This window comes from Plasmodium knowlesi (genome assembly GCF_000006355.2).
Source record: "Plasmodium knowlesi strain H genome assembly, chromosome: 4".
Taxonomy (NCBI): domain Eukaryota; phylum Apicomplexa; class Aconoidasida; order Haemosporida; family Plasmodiidae; genus Plasmodium; species Plasmodium knowlesi.
Genome location: NC_011905.2, coordinates 603,472 through 620,071, shown reverse-complemented (window position 1 = coordinate 620,071; position 16,600 = coordinate 603,472). Strand labels below are relative to the sequence as shown.

The 16,600-nt window shown below is 41.5% G+C and overlaps 4 protein-coding genes across 4 annotated transcripts; 1 reads left to right on the top strand and 3 right to left on the bottom strand.

Annotated features, from left to right (window-relative positions):
- Nucleotides 1-235: 235 nt before the first annotated feature.
- On the bottom strand, nucleotides 236-1,024 carry PKNH_0414100 (merozoite surface protein 4, putative; the record flags this gene model as incomplete). The annotated part of the gene is made up of 2 exons (XM_002257929.1): nucleotides 236-561; nucleotides 745-1,024. 2 exons carry the CDS (start codon nucleotides 1,022-1,024, stop codon nucleotides 236-238), a joined length of 606 nt encoding a protein of 201 aa, XP_002257965.1.
- A 3,538-nt stretch (nucleotides 1,025-4,562) lies between these two features.
- Nucleotides 4,563-9,932, top strand: PKNH_0414000 (conserved Plasmodium protein, unknown function; the record flags this gene model as incomplete). Its single annotated transcript, XM_002257928.1, has 3 exons — nucleotides 4,563-9,468; nucleotides 9,658-9,720; nucleotides 9,868-9,932. 3 exons carry the CDS (start codon nucleotides 4,563-4,565, stop codon nucleotides 9,930-9,932), a joined length of 5,034 nt encoding a protein of 1,677 aa, XP_002257964.1.
- Nucleotides 9,933-10,780: 848 nt separating this feature from the next.
- PKNH_0413900 (iron-sulfur assembly protein, putative) lies at nucleotides 10,781-11,236 on the bottom strand (the record flags this gene model as incomplete). Its single annotated transcript, XM_002257927.1, has 1 exon — nucleotides 10,781-11,236. One exon carries the CDS (start codon nucleotides 11,234-11,236, stop codon nucleotides 10,781-10,783), a length of 456 nt encoding a protein of 151 aa, XP_002257963.1.
- A 1,525-nt stretch (nucleotides 11,237-12,761) lies between these two features.
- Nucleotides 12,762-15,662, bottom strand: PKNH_0413800 (cysteine protease, putative; the record flags this gene model as incomplete). Its single annotated transcript, XM_002257926.1, has 6 exons — nucleotides 12,762-12,943; nucleotides 13,119-14,251; nucleotides 14,347-14,870; nucleotides 15,039-15,094; nucleotides 15,279-15,437; nucleotides 15,599-15,662. 6 exons carry the CDS (start codon nucleotides 15,660-15,662, stop codon nucleotides 12,762-12,764), a joined length of 2,118 nt encoding a protein of 705 aa, XP_002257962.1.
- Between the last annotated feature and the right edge of the window lie 938 nt (nucleotides 15,663-16,600).

The window sequence follows — 16,600 nt, the reverse complement described above, 5'->3', positions numbered from 1 at the left end:
CCTCTCCTTGACACCGCAGCAGCCCAACAACATGGAGGATAAGTTAAACTGGACGCGCACGAGGAAGGAGACACTCCCAGTGACACGTTTAAAAAAGGGAAAAAATAAATCCAAGGTATTCTGATCGATAATCGTATGACCATAACGGAAAAAAAAAAAAAAAAACGCCATTTCTCCGCACATCTTAGCACTTGCTCCCTTCACAAACACATCTACGGTTATACCGCGGGAAAAACTAATTTATAGAAGCCAAAACAATAATCAGAAGCAAGAACCAACAGAAAACAGAATTCAAGGAAGACGATTTTGATGCCTCCACACACTCAGTGCCAACCAACTTATACCCCGGTTTACACAAACATTTCACTATTCCGTCTCCTATATTTTCACATATTTTATCATTTCCACACCCACCATTATTTTCCGAACATAAATTTTCATTATGGTCCTTTAAATCGTAGGATTCATCATCCTCTACATTGTTGTAATATTCATCGTCATGCGCATCGTAATCTTCATTTGGTTCCTCTACATTGTGGTTACCCGCTTCGCCTGCGTTACCTGCGAATTCGGAGGGGGGAGAAAAAAAAAAAAAAAAAAAAAAAAAAAGGGAGTTTGTATTTTGGGGATTCACTTGTTCGGGTGAAGCACGCGATGTTTGCTCGCTTTTTGCGAGTGCTGTTTGGTTGTGTTGCGTCTCTGGTCATTTTTCCACCTTTTGATGACCGCGTCATTTTTCCCCACCTGGAAGGATATTTTGCGCACCCTCCTTTTGCGAATCGTTGGGAGGAGTCGTTGAGTCGCCTCCCTCACTATGGTTGTTCTCCGCGGGGGGCCTGGAATTGTCTCTTGTATCACCATTGTTGGTATCATTCGCACCACTGCCCTTATCCCCCGCGTCCTCTAAAATGCGACCATGTCTTATACGCCCAACAATGCTCCTGAAGTCGCTACACGTTCCACCCAAGTACAGGTTCAGAATAATGAGCAAGTCCAGAGCGGACAAAAAGTAGGCAACCTTCATGCTGAGATATGGGGGGGGTGCAAAGCCGTGAACAAAAACAATATCCGCACAAAAAGGTAAACGTGTGATCTCAATGTGTTCGACACACAAATGGAGTTACAAAAAAAAAATAAATAAAATAAAAAATATATATTTCACGCTAACACTGATCGATCTAAAATATTGTGATTATAAGTATCACAAAATGGTTAGGACTTCGCGAAAGAGAAAAAGTGGCAGAACAAGTTGGAAATGTTCAGGGTAAGGGAAATTTACCAAAAAAAAAAAAAAAAAAAAAAAAACTCTTCGAGTAATTTCAATGTAGCCAATTCTGCATTTCTAAATGCAAGTGATGAAAATAATAATAATACAATTTTTTACGGCTGCTTCTCGCTTTTCCGATCACCCAGGCCTGTTCCTTTTACATATTTCTCGGAAAACAAATTTCTGTGACGTGAAACAGAAACCATTACACATTTGCATTGGGGAACCCCTTCTTCCTTTTTTTGCTTTCATTGAAAGAGTATTTTCACCTGTCATATAATTATCGGGGCTACATAAATAAGATGCACATCGGATACGCCTCCCTGGGGAAGGGTGCAAGAACGCATGCGTGTGCATGTGTATGAATGTATGTCCATATGTACTTGCTTGTTCCCACGTGAGATATAACAGGGGAAGAACTCCCCCTTGATGGGACCCACCATCCCTCCGTAGATGAATAGGAATCATGTGCTTACTCCACTGAAGGAAGAACAGTTCTTTTCCTTTCCCCCTTCTTTACATGCACATAATATATTTTGTGCATAATAATCCGTGTTGTGCATCTCCCTCGTTTAAAAGTGTAAAACTACAATTCGCTTTAAAAAAAAAAAAAAAAAAGAAAAATCCCCCAATGGAACAATAATGTATAATTAAAAAAAAATAAAAAAATATGACAATATCTATATTAAAAGTGGGGCAAAAAAAGTTGGGCAGTGGTAAATTCCTTGTTTCCTCCCCTAATGGGTGAACTTCGATTGGGGCGAGGTGGAGTAATTTCTCCCCAAACAGATTCACATGTACCTAGCGCGATGAGCTCTCCTACAACTAATGGCACTCATTAAATATCTCAAGCTGAAACATCTTTTCCATGTTTGCAATTTTGCTACTACGCATATGCGCAGAAGTTTTAACCAGTATATCAGAAACCACAAGAAATGGTAAAATCTGGACTGCTCACAAAATAACGGAATAAAACATCTCGGCGGGGGAAAGGAGAATGCCCTGTGAAACTTGGCCAACGTACAATTCAGGAAGGACAATCTCTAAACACATACTTATGTTGATGTACACATATGTGTGCTTTTGTTTCACCTTTACAAGTTGCGAGTTACCCCCCAATTTGCAAATTTAATTTTCTCTTTTATGCTTCGAGGTTAACTTGTTCCTTTCATCTGTAAAAGGCACATTGTGTGTAGCGCTACACGAAAGGGGTGAAAATACTGCAGTCCAGTACTGTCCATTTTCTGCATGCCACTTTGTAAATTTATTCCACATCATTTCCCGCCTGTCCGCGAATTGTAAAGAAGAAGGGGAATAAATCGCCCACCTCGGGTTTACCGCAACTGCAAGGTTTATTTGTTCACAGTTACATCAGGGGAATACTATTTTTTTTATTTTCCCTTTTTGTAGCCTTCTTGGAAATCCAAGTTTGCGTTCTCTTCTGCCAATCTCCCACTGCGTAAAAAGCCTTTCTACACTCATTCAACGGCTAAAAGAAGGGCAGATCCTTTCTTCACAACATTGGTCTTGGCAAATGCATTAACGCTGTAACGCTAGCAAGTAGTAGCCATAAAGGAACTTAATTCTGCAAATCAGCACGTTTTTACCTGAACAGACAATATAAAAGTGAAGGGAAAAAAATATATATAAAGACATGCAAAAATATTATGAACAGTTCATAATTATTTCACCTTTTTGTATGACTTTTTTTTTTTTTTTTACTTTTTTTTTTTCCAATTTCGCTAGCATGCCTTACGATGTGAGTGATGGCTTGTACAGGCTGAAGAAAACAAATTAAAAGGCGCAAAAGGGATAAAGTGGCACAAAAATGAAGTCATAAAATCAGGGTTGTATCCCGAATGGCCAACATAAAAAGGGAAAAGAAAAGAAAAAGGTGTCCTTTCAAAGAAAAAAAAAAAAAAAAAAAAAAAATGCTTTAATGGGAAATGTTCATGCACAACGTTTACACATACCTACAGGGGTATATATATATATATTTTTTTTTTTTTTGCGCATTAAGCAGATACTCCGCACCATATTTGTTAACAGATTTCATTTCTCAAAAAAAAGGTGTGTAATGCGGGGATTTGTTTACTCATGTGTACACAAATGGAAATATATATACATACATAAACATGCATATGCATACATGAGACATTTTTTTCCTGCGCTTTTCCGTTTCCCCATTTGGAACGAGCACAGATCCACAATTATTTTTCACGTATCGCGTTTTTTTGGCAAACGTAAGCATGAGCGCTTCGTTTGCTGTCTAACTGCCCTATATGCGCCGGTACCCATTTTTTGCGCAATCCATTGCGCAAAATATTGTAGCCCTTCTGAAAACTTGACACTCGCTGTACCACTAGCCTGGAGTGACAGTGCATGCCCACGAATATTGGTGTAACCTTGGAAGGACAAGCCATTTGTTTCTGAGGCGAACATTATATGCGTATTCACTTATACACACATTTACATATGCATGTAGTTTTCTTCACACCCAGAAAGTGTTTTCTTCTATACAACCATGGTAGAGTAGAGAAGTTAATCCAACCGATTTAATCATAGCCTGTTACAATGCATGAATCATATGTATATGCTTACAAGTAACGAAAAAACGTAGACCCACTGGGGGAACCAATTTTGAGCGCTCAAGTTTGCACACTCAAGTTTGTTTGCACCTGTTTGAAAGCGCTGCACTTATGGCTTTGCGAGGGGTAGGCAGACTCACCCCCCGTATAGACCTCGTTTCACCAAACGGAGCACGTGTAACACCGTCAGAAGCGGTAAAAAGCATTATCGTTCTGAAACACAACGTAGTTCACACGTAGCCGTATCTAACTTAAACTTTGAAGGGGAAAAAAGGATACATGTGATAAAGCAGTGAGAATCTGCCTTCACTGCAATTCCACTATTTTTCTGCCAACAGTCTGTATCGTTTTTTCTGCACCTTTTTAGGCCACGTGGCGTTTTTTACAACACATAGTTGTTTACCCAATTATGCATGCCCATTTTGTATACTTCGCTTAATTTTTTAAGCTCACATAGGCTGCTCTGCTTTCTCTCTATTCACAAAGCATTTCATTTTTCTTTTTTTGACATAGCTACACATGTGTGTGCGCGGAGAGGGAGCACATGTATATTCACATAGACACGCATGCAGCGCGTTAGAAGTTATCACACATGACCTGGTATCTCTGAACAGATTGGAATTCTAGCATTAGTTGAACTTACTATTGCTTTTTTCCTTCCCATCCGCGCATCCTTCCGCCCTTCCCAAAAAAATATAAAAATAAACATGACTACCTATAATTGGAACATGCTATATATGTACAATACTGATGATATAGGAGGCTTAATTCGAGAGGGAAGGAACCGGGGATTTCCTCAGATCGGAGTAGCTCAATTTTCAGGAAGTGAAGAGTCGTTTTCCCACACAGACGCGAGGGTATATCAGGGTAAGATCAATCAACACACTCAAAAGGCAAAAATTGCAATTGAGGTGAAAAATTCTGAACGAAGGGAAGAAGACATAAAGGTACTACAAACCAATAATGGAGATGGAAAAAAAGATGTTGTTCAAATGTACACACTCTGTGATCAACCTAAGTCAAAATGTTTATCCTCCAAACTTGAGTACAGCGAAAGTGTAATTGAGAACTTGGTGAAACGTGAAAATGTAGTTCATCCTAATAATGCCACACTCCGTGTAAATTCAGCGGATCATAAAATTGGCCATAATGACCAAGTGCACACACTAACGAATGAAGAGTTGAAGTTCTTCCTAAAAAAAAGTCCATCATGGGGGAAGCCAATTAGCGGGGAGCAGCAAGAGAGCCAGTCAGATGGCACCTTTTACGAAAATGGATCGGAAGAAATGTGCCTTGTAGAAGGTGTAACCCGTTTGGGGCCAATTCCTGTACGTAGTGGATTCTTCCATGTGCCACTTCCGCATGAGGAGGAGAAGAAATTGTTCCTAAAGGAAAATTCAAATGGAACCCCCTCATACCCATCACAAGAAGAAGCACGGGTTACGCGTGATAGGAACTTTGAAGCTATTGACAAAGCAGCGCGTGAGCAAACATATATGGAGGGAGAATCACCCTATGTTGATTATAAAAAGGTGAACGAGGGAACATTCGATTTTTTCAGCGATGGAAAAGGAAGAACCAGGGAGAAATATTCATGGGGTGTAAATTGCAAAAGTGTCTACACGCATGGGTCGGAAAAATGCGTAGACCGGAAGAGTGCCATAGGGGGTCATCCAAAATTACTCCAAAATTTCCTCCACGGGATGGCTAACCCCTTTAATTATGAAAGTGAAGATGTTGCTGAGGAAGAGGCACACCGAGTGGCATCACCAACCCGCATAGATGAATCACATGTCTGTGTGGCGCGAGTAAAACCATCGACAAATAAGCGCAATGGCAATTCTTCATTTATTAAAAATTCACCAAGTGGAAGGATGGAGGGGGAAGACAACAAAGGTAATTGGTTAAGAGGTAAGGACGCATCAGCGCGGGAACATCACAATTGGCAGAGCTGTTTAAAGGTGCCGACGCAGGTAGAACATATGGAAAAATTTAATAACCTGTTCGAGAGTTCCAGTAGCACATTGTTTAGCGCACATAATTCATTTCTGTCATCGAGGGCGCAGAATATGGGGTGTTACAATGATACGAGCGGTGGTCGTGTGGTGATTAATTCTTTGGAGGGCCATAAAAATGGGCAGTTGCGCGGTTACCCCGGAAATTTGACCTTTTGCGGGAAACATGAAGTGACGGAAGAAGTGAATGAGGAAGTGAAGAAGGAAGTAAAAGGTGAAATAAAAGGGGAGGTGAAAAAAACGGAGAAAAATAAAATGAGGTGTGAATTCCCCCGTAGTGCACTAGGAGTGGAAATTACCCCTTTTGCCCAGGGGAGTGGTGGCGGTGTGAATTCCTCCACCGTTTCGGTCGCGGAGAATAAGTCGCGCGCAGTGTGCGTCACCAGTGTTGAAAGTGGAAAAAGGAAAAAAAGAGAAAAAAGCGAAAAAGGCGGAAGAATTGTCGCATTTAGCTCATTTAGAGAAGTAAGCGATCAGATTAATGGTAGGATGGGAAGGAATTTTGGCCAACCCAGCAACTGTCGGGGCACCGCACGTACTATCTCCTCAGGTTGTCGTGATGAGAAGGAAAAGTGTCGCTACGGGGAGGGCCTTGTCGCGCGGGGTGTCGTTTCAATTTGTAGTAAGGGCAGTCGGTGCGGTGGGAAAATGAGCAATAAACGGGAAACTGACAGGGGGGGCAGTGGCATCAGTGACAGTAGCGACCGCGTTGATCATGTTGATCCCGTTGATCGTGTTGATCATGTCGATCGTGTTGATCGTGTTGACAGGGTTGACCGCTCCAACCACAGTGGGGACGACACTGGAAGCAGTTGCGGCAACCCTTTCACGAGGAAATCTCGTTCAAATGTGGAGGAAAATCGGGGGGCATGCCACCCTGAGATAGCAAAAAAAAAATTTTTCACGCACCTGTGGCATAGAATTAATACCAAGAATTCGTTTAACATGTTGGCAAATTCTTCCAACTGGCTAGAATTGCGAAATGGACAAAGTGACGTAAACCACTACGATGAAGTGATTCCACGGTACAGTGCACGTATAGGCTGCATGGAGGATGGTGGTGTGGAGGATAGAGTCCTTCCCCCCCCGGGTAAGTGGCGTAATGGAAAAAACCACACACACCGTTCTGGAGATGATCACAGGGGAGGCAACACCGATAATGTTCCTGGGGAGGGCCTCAGTAGCGAGGGAGTGAAGCTCCCGAGTGATGACGAAGACGCACTAAGCAGGTTGGACGAGACGCAACAGACACAGGTACATTACCATTCGGAAGAACATACGGATGAGGAGGCCTTCTCGAGCAACAACATCCTAGCGAAGGACATTGAAGAGTTCAAAATGGATAAATTTTTTTTTGAAGAAATTTACACATACAGGATGAATGAAGGGAGTGATGAAGGTGCCGCCATTCCAAGTAGCGGGATCGGTAGTGTCAAAGGTAGTGGGAACGACGCCCCCGGGACGAACCCCTTTGGGCGGTCTGTCGGAGAAGTGTCCAGAAAATTACTTTGCGAAGAAGCCCTGCGAGGGGCAGATTTGACGAAACTGGTCCTAAACAAAGGTTGCTACGAACATATAAATGATGAGGTAAAACATTTGATCAAGAAAGAAGAAGAATACCAAGTGGAGATGAAGATGGGTTTAATGTTCCGGAAGTACATTTCCATGATGATCACTCTGGCCTGCAACTATTTGCTAGTTAAGCTGAATGATCAAAATATTATAACGTGCATCCCATATGGAAATATTATAAACGTGAGCATAGTTAAAAGGAGCAAGAAGAAGAAGGACAGGTACGTATTCAAATTGGTATATATTTTTAAGAAGAAGAATCGCTTCGAAAGAAATGTTACATTACTGTTTCGGTCGAGCAACATGGGAGTGTTTGAAGAGATTAACAGGAAAGTAGAACCCACTTGGAGGAAAGGGAAACGAGTTCGATGTAAGGAGTATCTAACGATAGAATCGGTTCACTCGTACATGGTGGAGAAGCACAAAAAGATTTACCTACTCTATTTGAAGCACCTTATGCAGATAGTCGATCGGATATGCAGACGGCACGTTTTGAAGTACGCCTTTATTGAATTACAGACGAAATGTCATTACGAGAAGGAGGTTGAAGAAGGAAGAAAGCAACGAGAAAAGACACTAAAAAATTTGGCAGATAAGTTACAATTCTATATGCAAAAAAAAATACAAAGTTATTTTAACCTTCTAATGATAAAAGGTTATGAAACGAATTTTGTAACCTACCAAGTGAAGACAAATAATTTGCTCTTCAATTTGTTGGTGAAGGAAAAAAGTAGTTACCAGGAAATTGTAGACCGACAAAGTCTACTCCTTCTGTTTCACATCCTTTCCAATTTGTATAAAAGAAAGATGAGTAGTTACTTCCAACATTTTGTGCGTAATAACAGGGCCCTAAGTAGGAGGAAGAGTGCTGTGTGCTACTCACTAACCCGTGTAAATAGCATTTTGGCAAACTACGAACGGAGGATAAAAGGGTTTGTTTTATCCAGGTTAAAGTTCCATTATGATTATGTTACTAATTTTGTCTTCACAATGTTTAGGGTGTATCTGCGTCGAGTGTTCCTCGGTTACATTCGCTTGCGGGACAATCGAATTGGTAAGAAGGTTTCCATCGAGAAGAATGTTTTTCGGATGATAAAGGTTATTTCTAGGATGGTCCAACGTCAGAAGTATTATGCCTTTTTGCAAATACAGAAATATTTTTTTCATCAAATGGAGAAGAAGAACAAACTTGCTTGCGACAATTTAGTGTATGCTAATAATGAGCTATGCCAGTATTTGGACAAGGCGACTTTAGAAAAGGGGATCCACAGGGCAGAGTGTTTTTTCAAATTTAAGATGAAGGAATATTTGCTAAAGTATTTTTTCTTATTGAAGGGTCCACAGGTAGGAAATGTACTACAGGCGAGTACCCCTCTTCTGAAACATTGTGGAGTTTTTTCCTTCATTTTGAATAAACTTATGCAGAGAAAAATGCAGGACTGGTTCTTCCTCTTTGTGTTAAAATCCTATCAACATAACAATAGGAGTAGGCTCCTATACGCCACAAATACTTTGGAACTTCTGCTAATGAAAAAGGAACAGTCCAATGTCATGCACCTCCTAAGAATGAACGAGGCTTACCCCCGTCTCTTTCCCTATAGACATTTAACGAAGATCGAAATTTTCATCCAAAGCCTAGATCACTTTATTAACTTCTGCAATAGAAAATGGCTACTAAACTTTCTACTTAAACTGCATTATTTGAAATATCAGGAGCGCATCGTAAAGGTATATAAATGTATTGGGAGTCTGTATAAATTCGTCCGTGTGATCAACAAGCAAATGCGCACATGTGTGGAGTGCCCTTTTCAGTTACTCGTCCTCAATGCGCGCGTCAAAAGGGAAGAATTATTTGAGGGAAAATTGAAGGCCACCAAGAAGACGCAACTTAAATTTAAGTACTCCAAGGCGACCTCTTCGCCTGTCGCTACTGCCGTTGTTACGCAGGACTCACGTAGCCTCTCCACAAGGTACCCCTACCTGTTTTGCAACTCGGACATATATCCTGGGCACAGCACCATGACTGGTAAGGCAAAAGCGGTTCGAGCTTCATCAATATTTTTTAGGGGTGTGACAAATTTTAGCAATCTGAACGGAGCGTGGGAATGGCAATATCGCAGCTCGCCTTCTTTCCCTTCACGTAACTCCCCGCCAACTGTGGTTCACACCCATTTTGTTTTCCGCCTTCCTTTCCCCCCCCCCCCCCCTAATATAGATGAAAAATATTCCTTTGCCTCCAACGACTCCGCGTCCAATATCCTTTCTTACGTCTATGAAGGTAACTGGGACGTTGTCATGCCTTCACACTCGGGCTGCGCATATATGTTTGAAATTGGCCTATTGCTCATTTAACGTGCTAGGCAAAATGGTAGTTACTTTGCTAACCTCTTTCCCCCTTAACATTCGTCCTCCCGTTACCCTACAGACATGGATAAGATTAAGCGCAAAATCCACGACTTCAATACCCGAATGAGCAACGTCAATTTGTAGCACCACAAGGAGAGCGAGAGTAACCCTGTGCGTTCTGCTGCTATCACACATAAGACTTAGATTATCTTATTCCGTGGGTGCCGTTGGGATGGGACCCAGGCCCTTGTCAATTCCTTTGATGTTTGGTTAGCCATTTTTATTTTTTTTTTTTTTGCGACTATTCATCCGATTATATATGTGTCAGTCTAGTTGGTTCGATGTTGTAGAGGACGATTCCCTGCAGCTATGCCTTCTTTATCTTTGTCTCCCTTTTTTTTGTGCATATATGAGATATGAACATCCGATTGGCTTGTTATTTTCTTTGATGTTCAGGGTGGCTCCTCGGATAGAAGGAGGCACCTTGCTTCAAACAAGTCAATAGACGTGGTCATCAGTTTGTGTAGGGAAGTTCTCTTCACCTGATCCTTCGTCGTTCATTGTTTATTGATTATTATATACTTCGCACTGCTCACCTGGCACTGCTTGCTTCTTCATAAAAAAAGAAAAATCGTTGCGCACGTGTATAATGGGGAGGAGATATTTTATCTCATTGGTTTTCCTTTATTAGAAGATTAGACGCGTTAGATGGTTGAGCTGAATTGATGAGAGGGCTATTTCCCTTCGAGATGTCTTCACCCGACGTACGGCAATGATCCCCGAACAGCGGTCATCGAATGGTACTATTCATATGGTAGTATTCGAATGGTACCATTCATATGGTAGTATTCGAATGGTACCATTCATATGGTAGTATTAAAATGGTAGTATTCAAATGGTAGTATTCGAATGGTACTATTCATATGGTACCATTCATATGGTAGCATTCGAACGGTAGTATTGGCCTGCCCACTAAGCATCCCATGTGGCACTTAAAAAAGTTTGATATCAAACGAGTTGCCACAGGAGCACTTAGATGAGAGGTTCTGAATATTCTCGAGAACAAACTTCTTTGCTATCAGATTATTGGTGTAGTCTATTTTTGAATTCTTGAGCATTTCAGCTGCTCCTTTGTCAATCACGACGAGGCATTCCCTATTATAAGCGACTAGGTCCTTTTCCTGTATGTTTGTTTTATCGATTAGAGAGAAGGAATACTGGAAACCTGAGCACCCCCCAGCTTCTACGGATACCTTCAAGGCTTTTGAATTTTTATACTTCAAATTTATTTGTTTCATTTTGTTGATTGCGTCATTGCTGAGGTCGATAATTTGTTTGGTGGTATTTTGGGGGGTATTTTCTTCCTTGGGGGATGAGCTATTGGACATGTTCTTAATGAGGGCGCTCCGAAAATTGGGCGCGCGTTTGCCCTTTAACAGGTGGAACATTGTGCCCTTGAATTAGGTTGGGCAAAACCTGTTTAGCTTTCGCAAGTAAGGAGAGATGCATGTGTATGTGCGTAGATAACCTTTCGCAAGTGTCCATTAACCCTCTTCGATCTACTGCTCTATAACGGGAGGTGGCGTCGATAAGTTCCTCCTCTTTTTATCGGCCTGAGTCGTAACGCTCATATAACTCCGCTTGGGATATCTCGTACGGGAAAAAAGCGCCTCAGACTATTTTAAACGAAGAAGAAAAAAAAAGCAATCCAATTAAAATGTGACATAAATGGAGTGCCAATCCTCTTTTATACTGACCCTATCAGTTGGCCCCTCGTGGCGTACGTGACTTCCCGCAAAAAGGGGGTTAACCTACGAACCGTCGGGAGAAAGGCCATATTGCACGACATTACATCGGTATGTACACAAGCGTACATGCATTGTGCGAGTAACCATTTTCTCAAATTCACATGGCTGATCATAAGGGGAAAATTCGAAAAAAAGCGCGTAGCACATTTGAAGTTAAAAGGATGAACAGTGGGGAGTAATAGTGGGGGCGTAAAATATTTCGGATGTTTTTGATATTTCACCAAAGGACCACTATCATGTGATTATATTCCTGGGCAATTTTTCCCTCGGGCAAAAACCAGAGGAAGAAAAATCGCGCTCTACATGTGCATGTTGTGGCTTCGAAAAATATGGCGAAAAAAAAAAAAAAAAAAAAAAAAAAACGCGGAAATGCCTCACGTCTGCTTCATTAAAGATAACCGATTACATCAGGAAAAGCTTCATTTTTTACCAACCTTTTTTTCAACACCTTTTGTATATCCCCCCGGAAAGGCGTGTTGCTGGAAAATTATACTCCCATATACATGGTACGTCTGTTCGCAAGGAACGGGTTGGCCACCCCCACGAGGGGGGATGTAGAGGGAATTGCACAAATCAGGTGAAATTGAGCCGAGCCAGTGGATTATAATGAGGTAACCAAAATCGAAATGAAAATACAGTGGCCACCTCTTCAGATAACCAAAAAAAAAAAAAAAAAAAAAAAAGCGCGTGAAAAAAAAAAAAAAAATGTGTGCGATGTTCACACGGTTAGTCTATTAAAGAACAGAACTGGGGAATACCCCACGACAACACGCAATAATGTTAATTGTGGATGTGAAATGCGTCACAGGGCGCAAAAAAAAAAAAAAAAAAAAAAAAAAAAAAAATGTGGACAATCGTTACGCATGTACAATGTAGGAAAAATGGGTACCGCGGTGTGATAGCCAAAGAAAAAGTTTTCTGACGGAAGGCCATTTGGGGCCTACCTATTTGGCACGCGGGATAAGGAAATGAAGGTGTCTCGGATACGCCATGGAGGGAAACGCGAAGGAACGAAAAACAAAATTGTTAACTGATTATTTGCCACGTCGAACAAAATGATCATTTTGTGGTATTTTTTTTTTTTTTTTTTTCTCCCATTTTGGTGAGGTGCTATTCCTCAACCGTCTTGCCACGAATACAGGGAGGGGAAAATCTCCCTTCCAATTTACATGCCACAGTAAACACACTTATAGTTGGGGGCAAAGCGCATGAGACACCTGCCAATGGATGTATAATGTTTGCACAGGTCAATATGCTGATCACAATTGTTCCTACAGGATACGTCCGCTTGGGAATCCAGGGAGTAGGTCCTCAGACAGGAGTGCTGTTCCTTGTACTCATCTTTTTCTGCATAGGAGTGATAGAGAATTGGTGTTGGTGATGAGGGGTAGGATGTGGTGGAAATTCTTACGGAGAGGGCGACAAATCGGTGAGGCGGGCCGGCCAAAACGTGAAGTGCACCACGGTTCTACCACTCTACCGCCACACCGTTGAATCTCTTCTTCCATAAGGAGAGGCCTACTTTTCATGTAGATGTTCCGCTTGAAGTTCGTATCCCCAATATTTACCACGAGGGTGGTCTTGAAAATCGTGCGACGGATTTTGTTACTGCGGTTGTCACTTATACCCCCATTGTCTCTTTCCGCATCCTTCCTATTATCCATGTAGGGGTAGACATAATCCTTGAATGGATCAAAAGGTGGCCAATCCCTGTCGTTGCCATCATAATTATCATTATTATTAGGGTTATCAAATGGGTCTTTATCTTCCTGATTATTGGGTTGGTCCCGTTCATTATTCGGATTGTATCTTCTGGAAGCTCTTCTGTTTCTGTCTCTAGTGAAGTAGGAATGGTCATACCTTGTTTTGTTGTCCGTGGATGCTAAATCATCAGGGAGTGGCTTGGTAATTTTGTCTCCATTCATTTGAAGAAACAGAGGGAAGGCATTGCATAACACTGCACCGTTACAATCGGAAGGACCATACATATCGATCTTGAAGTTTCCTTTGTCACCCCAGTGAGAACCCCAACTATTTCTAATCAACCAGTAGGAACTTTTTTCTCCATTAGGTTTTAAATAATCACCATACCCTATTAATGTCAAGGCATGATCAGGGGATGCTCTGTATTCGCAGTTCATCATGACTTTCTCTCCATCGTGGTCGAAACTTAACTTTTCATTTACTTCCATGGACACGAATAATGACCCTTGCTCTATTATGTAATCCTTGATTAAGCTAATAAGCTCATCAGTCTTTCCACTCTGCGCATATTCATGAAAGGAAATTTTGATGTATCCACGGTAAAGGTACCCATTCAGAATTCTAGTTAATGGATTCACATGTTCCCACATATTTGCCCATTTGTCACTGCTCTCTGGACAATCTACACCTTTTATTGGTTCGTTGTATGGGACGTCATAAGAGGTAGGTAGCATCTTCGTTCTGTCTAACGTTTCTAAATAATATGAGAGGTGTCCCCCTTCCCTACAGATATTATCGTTGTAGTGGCCAAAGGGATTTTCTTCTAAGTCATTCGAATGCTTGTTTTTACAGAGCGTAACGTACTTGATGGAGGGCTCCGCGAATCCCAGGCCCTTCCTGCACCTATAGGCCGAGATCACCTGCGAGGAGGCGAAGGCCCAACAATTCCCGCTGAGGATGGGGGGGGTGAAGAAAAATAGAGTAAATTAAGATAATTACTTTAGCCACTTACGCAGTACAATGTCTTTACATTCCTCCCAACTTACCATGTGCCCTGGTTAAGAACCCGAATGCTATTTTCACACTCATTGGGATCTGAGAATCTGTCGCAGAATTGCCGGTTGCAGTTAGATGAGTAATTGTAAAGGGAGCTCATCAGCGACTTCACCTCGTATGGCTTGAACAACTTCCGCTCTGGTATGATTCCAACGGAAGGAACGTCGTTGTCTTTGTAGCCAGCCCTGTCCTTGGTCCATTCTGCTGGATCCTTCAGACACAAAGCTGGATTTTTCAGCGAATTAATAATATGCTCCATATTGTTACTCTCGTTCATATACATAATAACAATTTTGTTGATGTGTTTTTCCACCTCTTCGGCATTTGCCTGTGTGTGCTTTTTTGCATTTTCGTAGTGGTCGCTAAAATTAGAATACAAACAGAGCTGCATTATTTTTTTTTGGAAATCTTGCTTCGTCTGTTCTGTTTCGGGAACTGCATTTTTCTGCCTCTCCAGTGATAACTTTACAATCTCAGAAATGAGATCGTCCACTTTGGCTTCCGTCAGGTAGTCCTATGTAAGGGGGAGCGAAGGGTATGAAGAGACATGCATGAATTTAATTCCTACCCCTGCGGTTCGGTTCGTCCAGGTTTGGATTAAGAATTATCATTCCAAATTCAATTCTTTCTATCTCGGGTAATTTTTTTTTTTTTTTTTTTCCTTGTAGCAGTGATCCCTTACATGATTCTTCATCTCCACGAAGGCCCCCTTGTCCCTGGAGATCTGGAGGAAATTTTCTAAAGGGGTAAAGCGAAAAAAGATGCATGTGATTTGGGGGCGGACCAAAAGAGGGGTGTCAAGCTGCAGGATGATATGCTGGCGGGATTGACCGCTACTATGCTTATGTGTGATACACTCCACATTTGATTCGATATTCCAGTGCAGGTCTTTTCTATGGAGAAAATTATTCCTCTATCGAACCTGTATGGTGAGTGCAAGGCTGAATGTTGTAGTACTTCTCCTCGCATTCGATACATTTTGTTAAATTACTAGTCCCTGATAAGAAGCAATTCCGTATGGCTATGTGGCATATTTTGCAGTGTAGCGTACCGAAGCAGTTGATTATAATATTGGACTTGACTGCGTTGGTGAGAAAAGCGGTGTGTGTATGTGGGGGGAAGGGGTAACACAATTTCGGTTAGCAATTCATATTTTGAGGTGTGCCTGTCTGTATAGACGCATGGTTAACGGGGAGAGGTAGTGGAGGATGGAAAAACGCCTGTAGGCTGTCGGGGCCCTACCTCGCTTCACCAAATGGGCAACCAGGGTGAACACCACGTACTGCGCTATCTGATTTATCTTCATCGTAGACAGGAGTGAAGAACAGGTAATGTTTTTTTTTTTTTTTTTTTTTTTTTTTGGTGTGTGTAATAATGAAACTTGTCCTTCCGCACTTTTCTTTTTATGTGGTGATGGTTCTTGGTGCTAACTGTCGATGGTCACTTGAAACGAAGGGTTTTTGTTGAGCTGAAGTGTTACACAGTCATCAGTCAGAAGACATGGAACAAGTGGTAAAGATTTTGTCAAGTGGCAAAGATTTGGTCAAGTGGTAAAGATGTTGCCAAGTGGTAAAGATGTTGCCAAGTGGTAAAGATTTTGTCAAGTGGTAAAGATGTTGCCAAGTGGTAAAGATGTTGCCAAGTGGTAAGGATGTTGCCAAGTGATAAAGAAGTAATTTTTAAAGAGGAAGGAAACGAGTACGATAGAACAAATGCAACGAATAAAAACAAACTTAATCAACAATACGGATGTAATGGACGCAACTGAATTAATCAATGCAAGTGAATTCAATAACGCAACTAATGCAACCAACTCAACGGACTAGCGTGCGATCGTGTGGCTTTCTTTACAACCGTGAGGATGCTCCCTGTGCTCGCTTCCTTGAAGGAAAGCCTGGTTGCAGGAAGTGAATCACGCAAGACGGACACGTACATATGGGCATTCCTACAGGCATGTACAATGGCCACTGAACTGTGTGTTTTCCGTCGTGCCAACATTAAAAAGGCTGACATGTGTTACAAAATACTGCATTCTTATGAGGACATGTGTGAACAAATGAAGCAGAAGGAAGCTCCCCTATCAATCATGCGCGTGCAACCAAGGGAATCAAAAGGTTATTACTCGAGTTAACATGATGTAGACACTCGAACATTTTTTACACACAAAGTTCATGTGCTGAAGAATTTGGCTCAAGCAACAATTTCTTTTTCTTTTTCTTTTTCTTTTCTTTTTTTTTTTTTTTC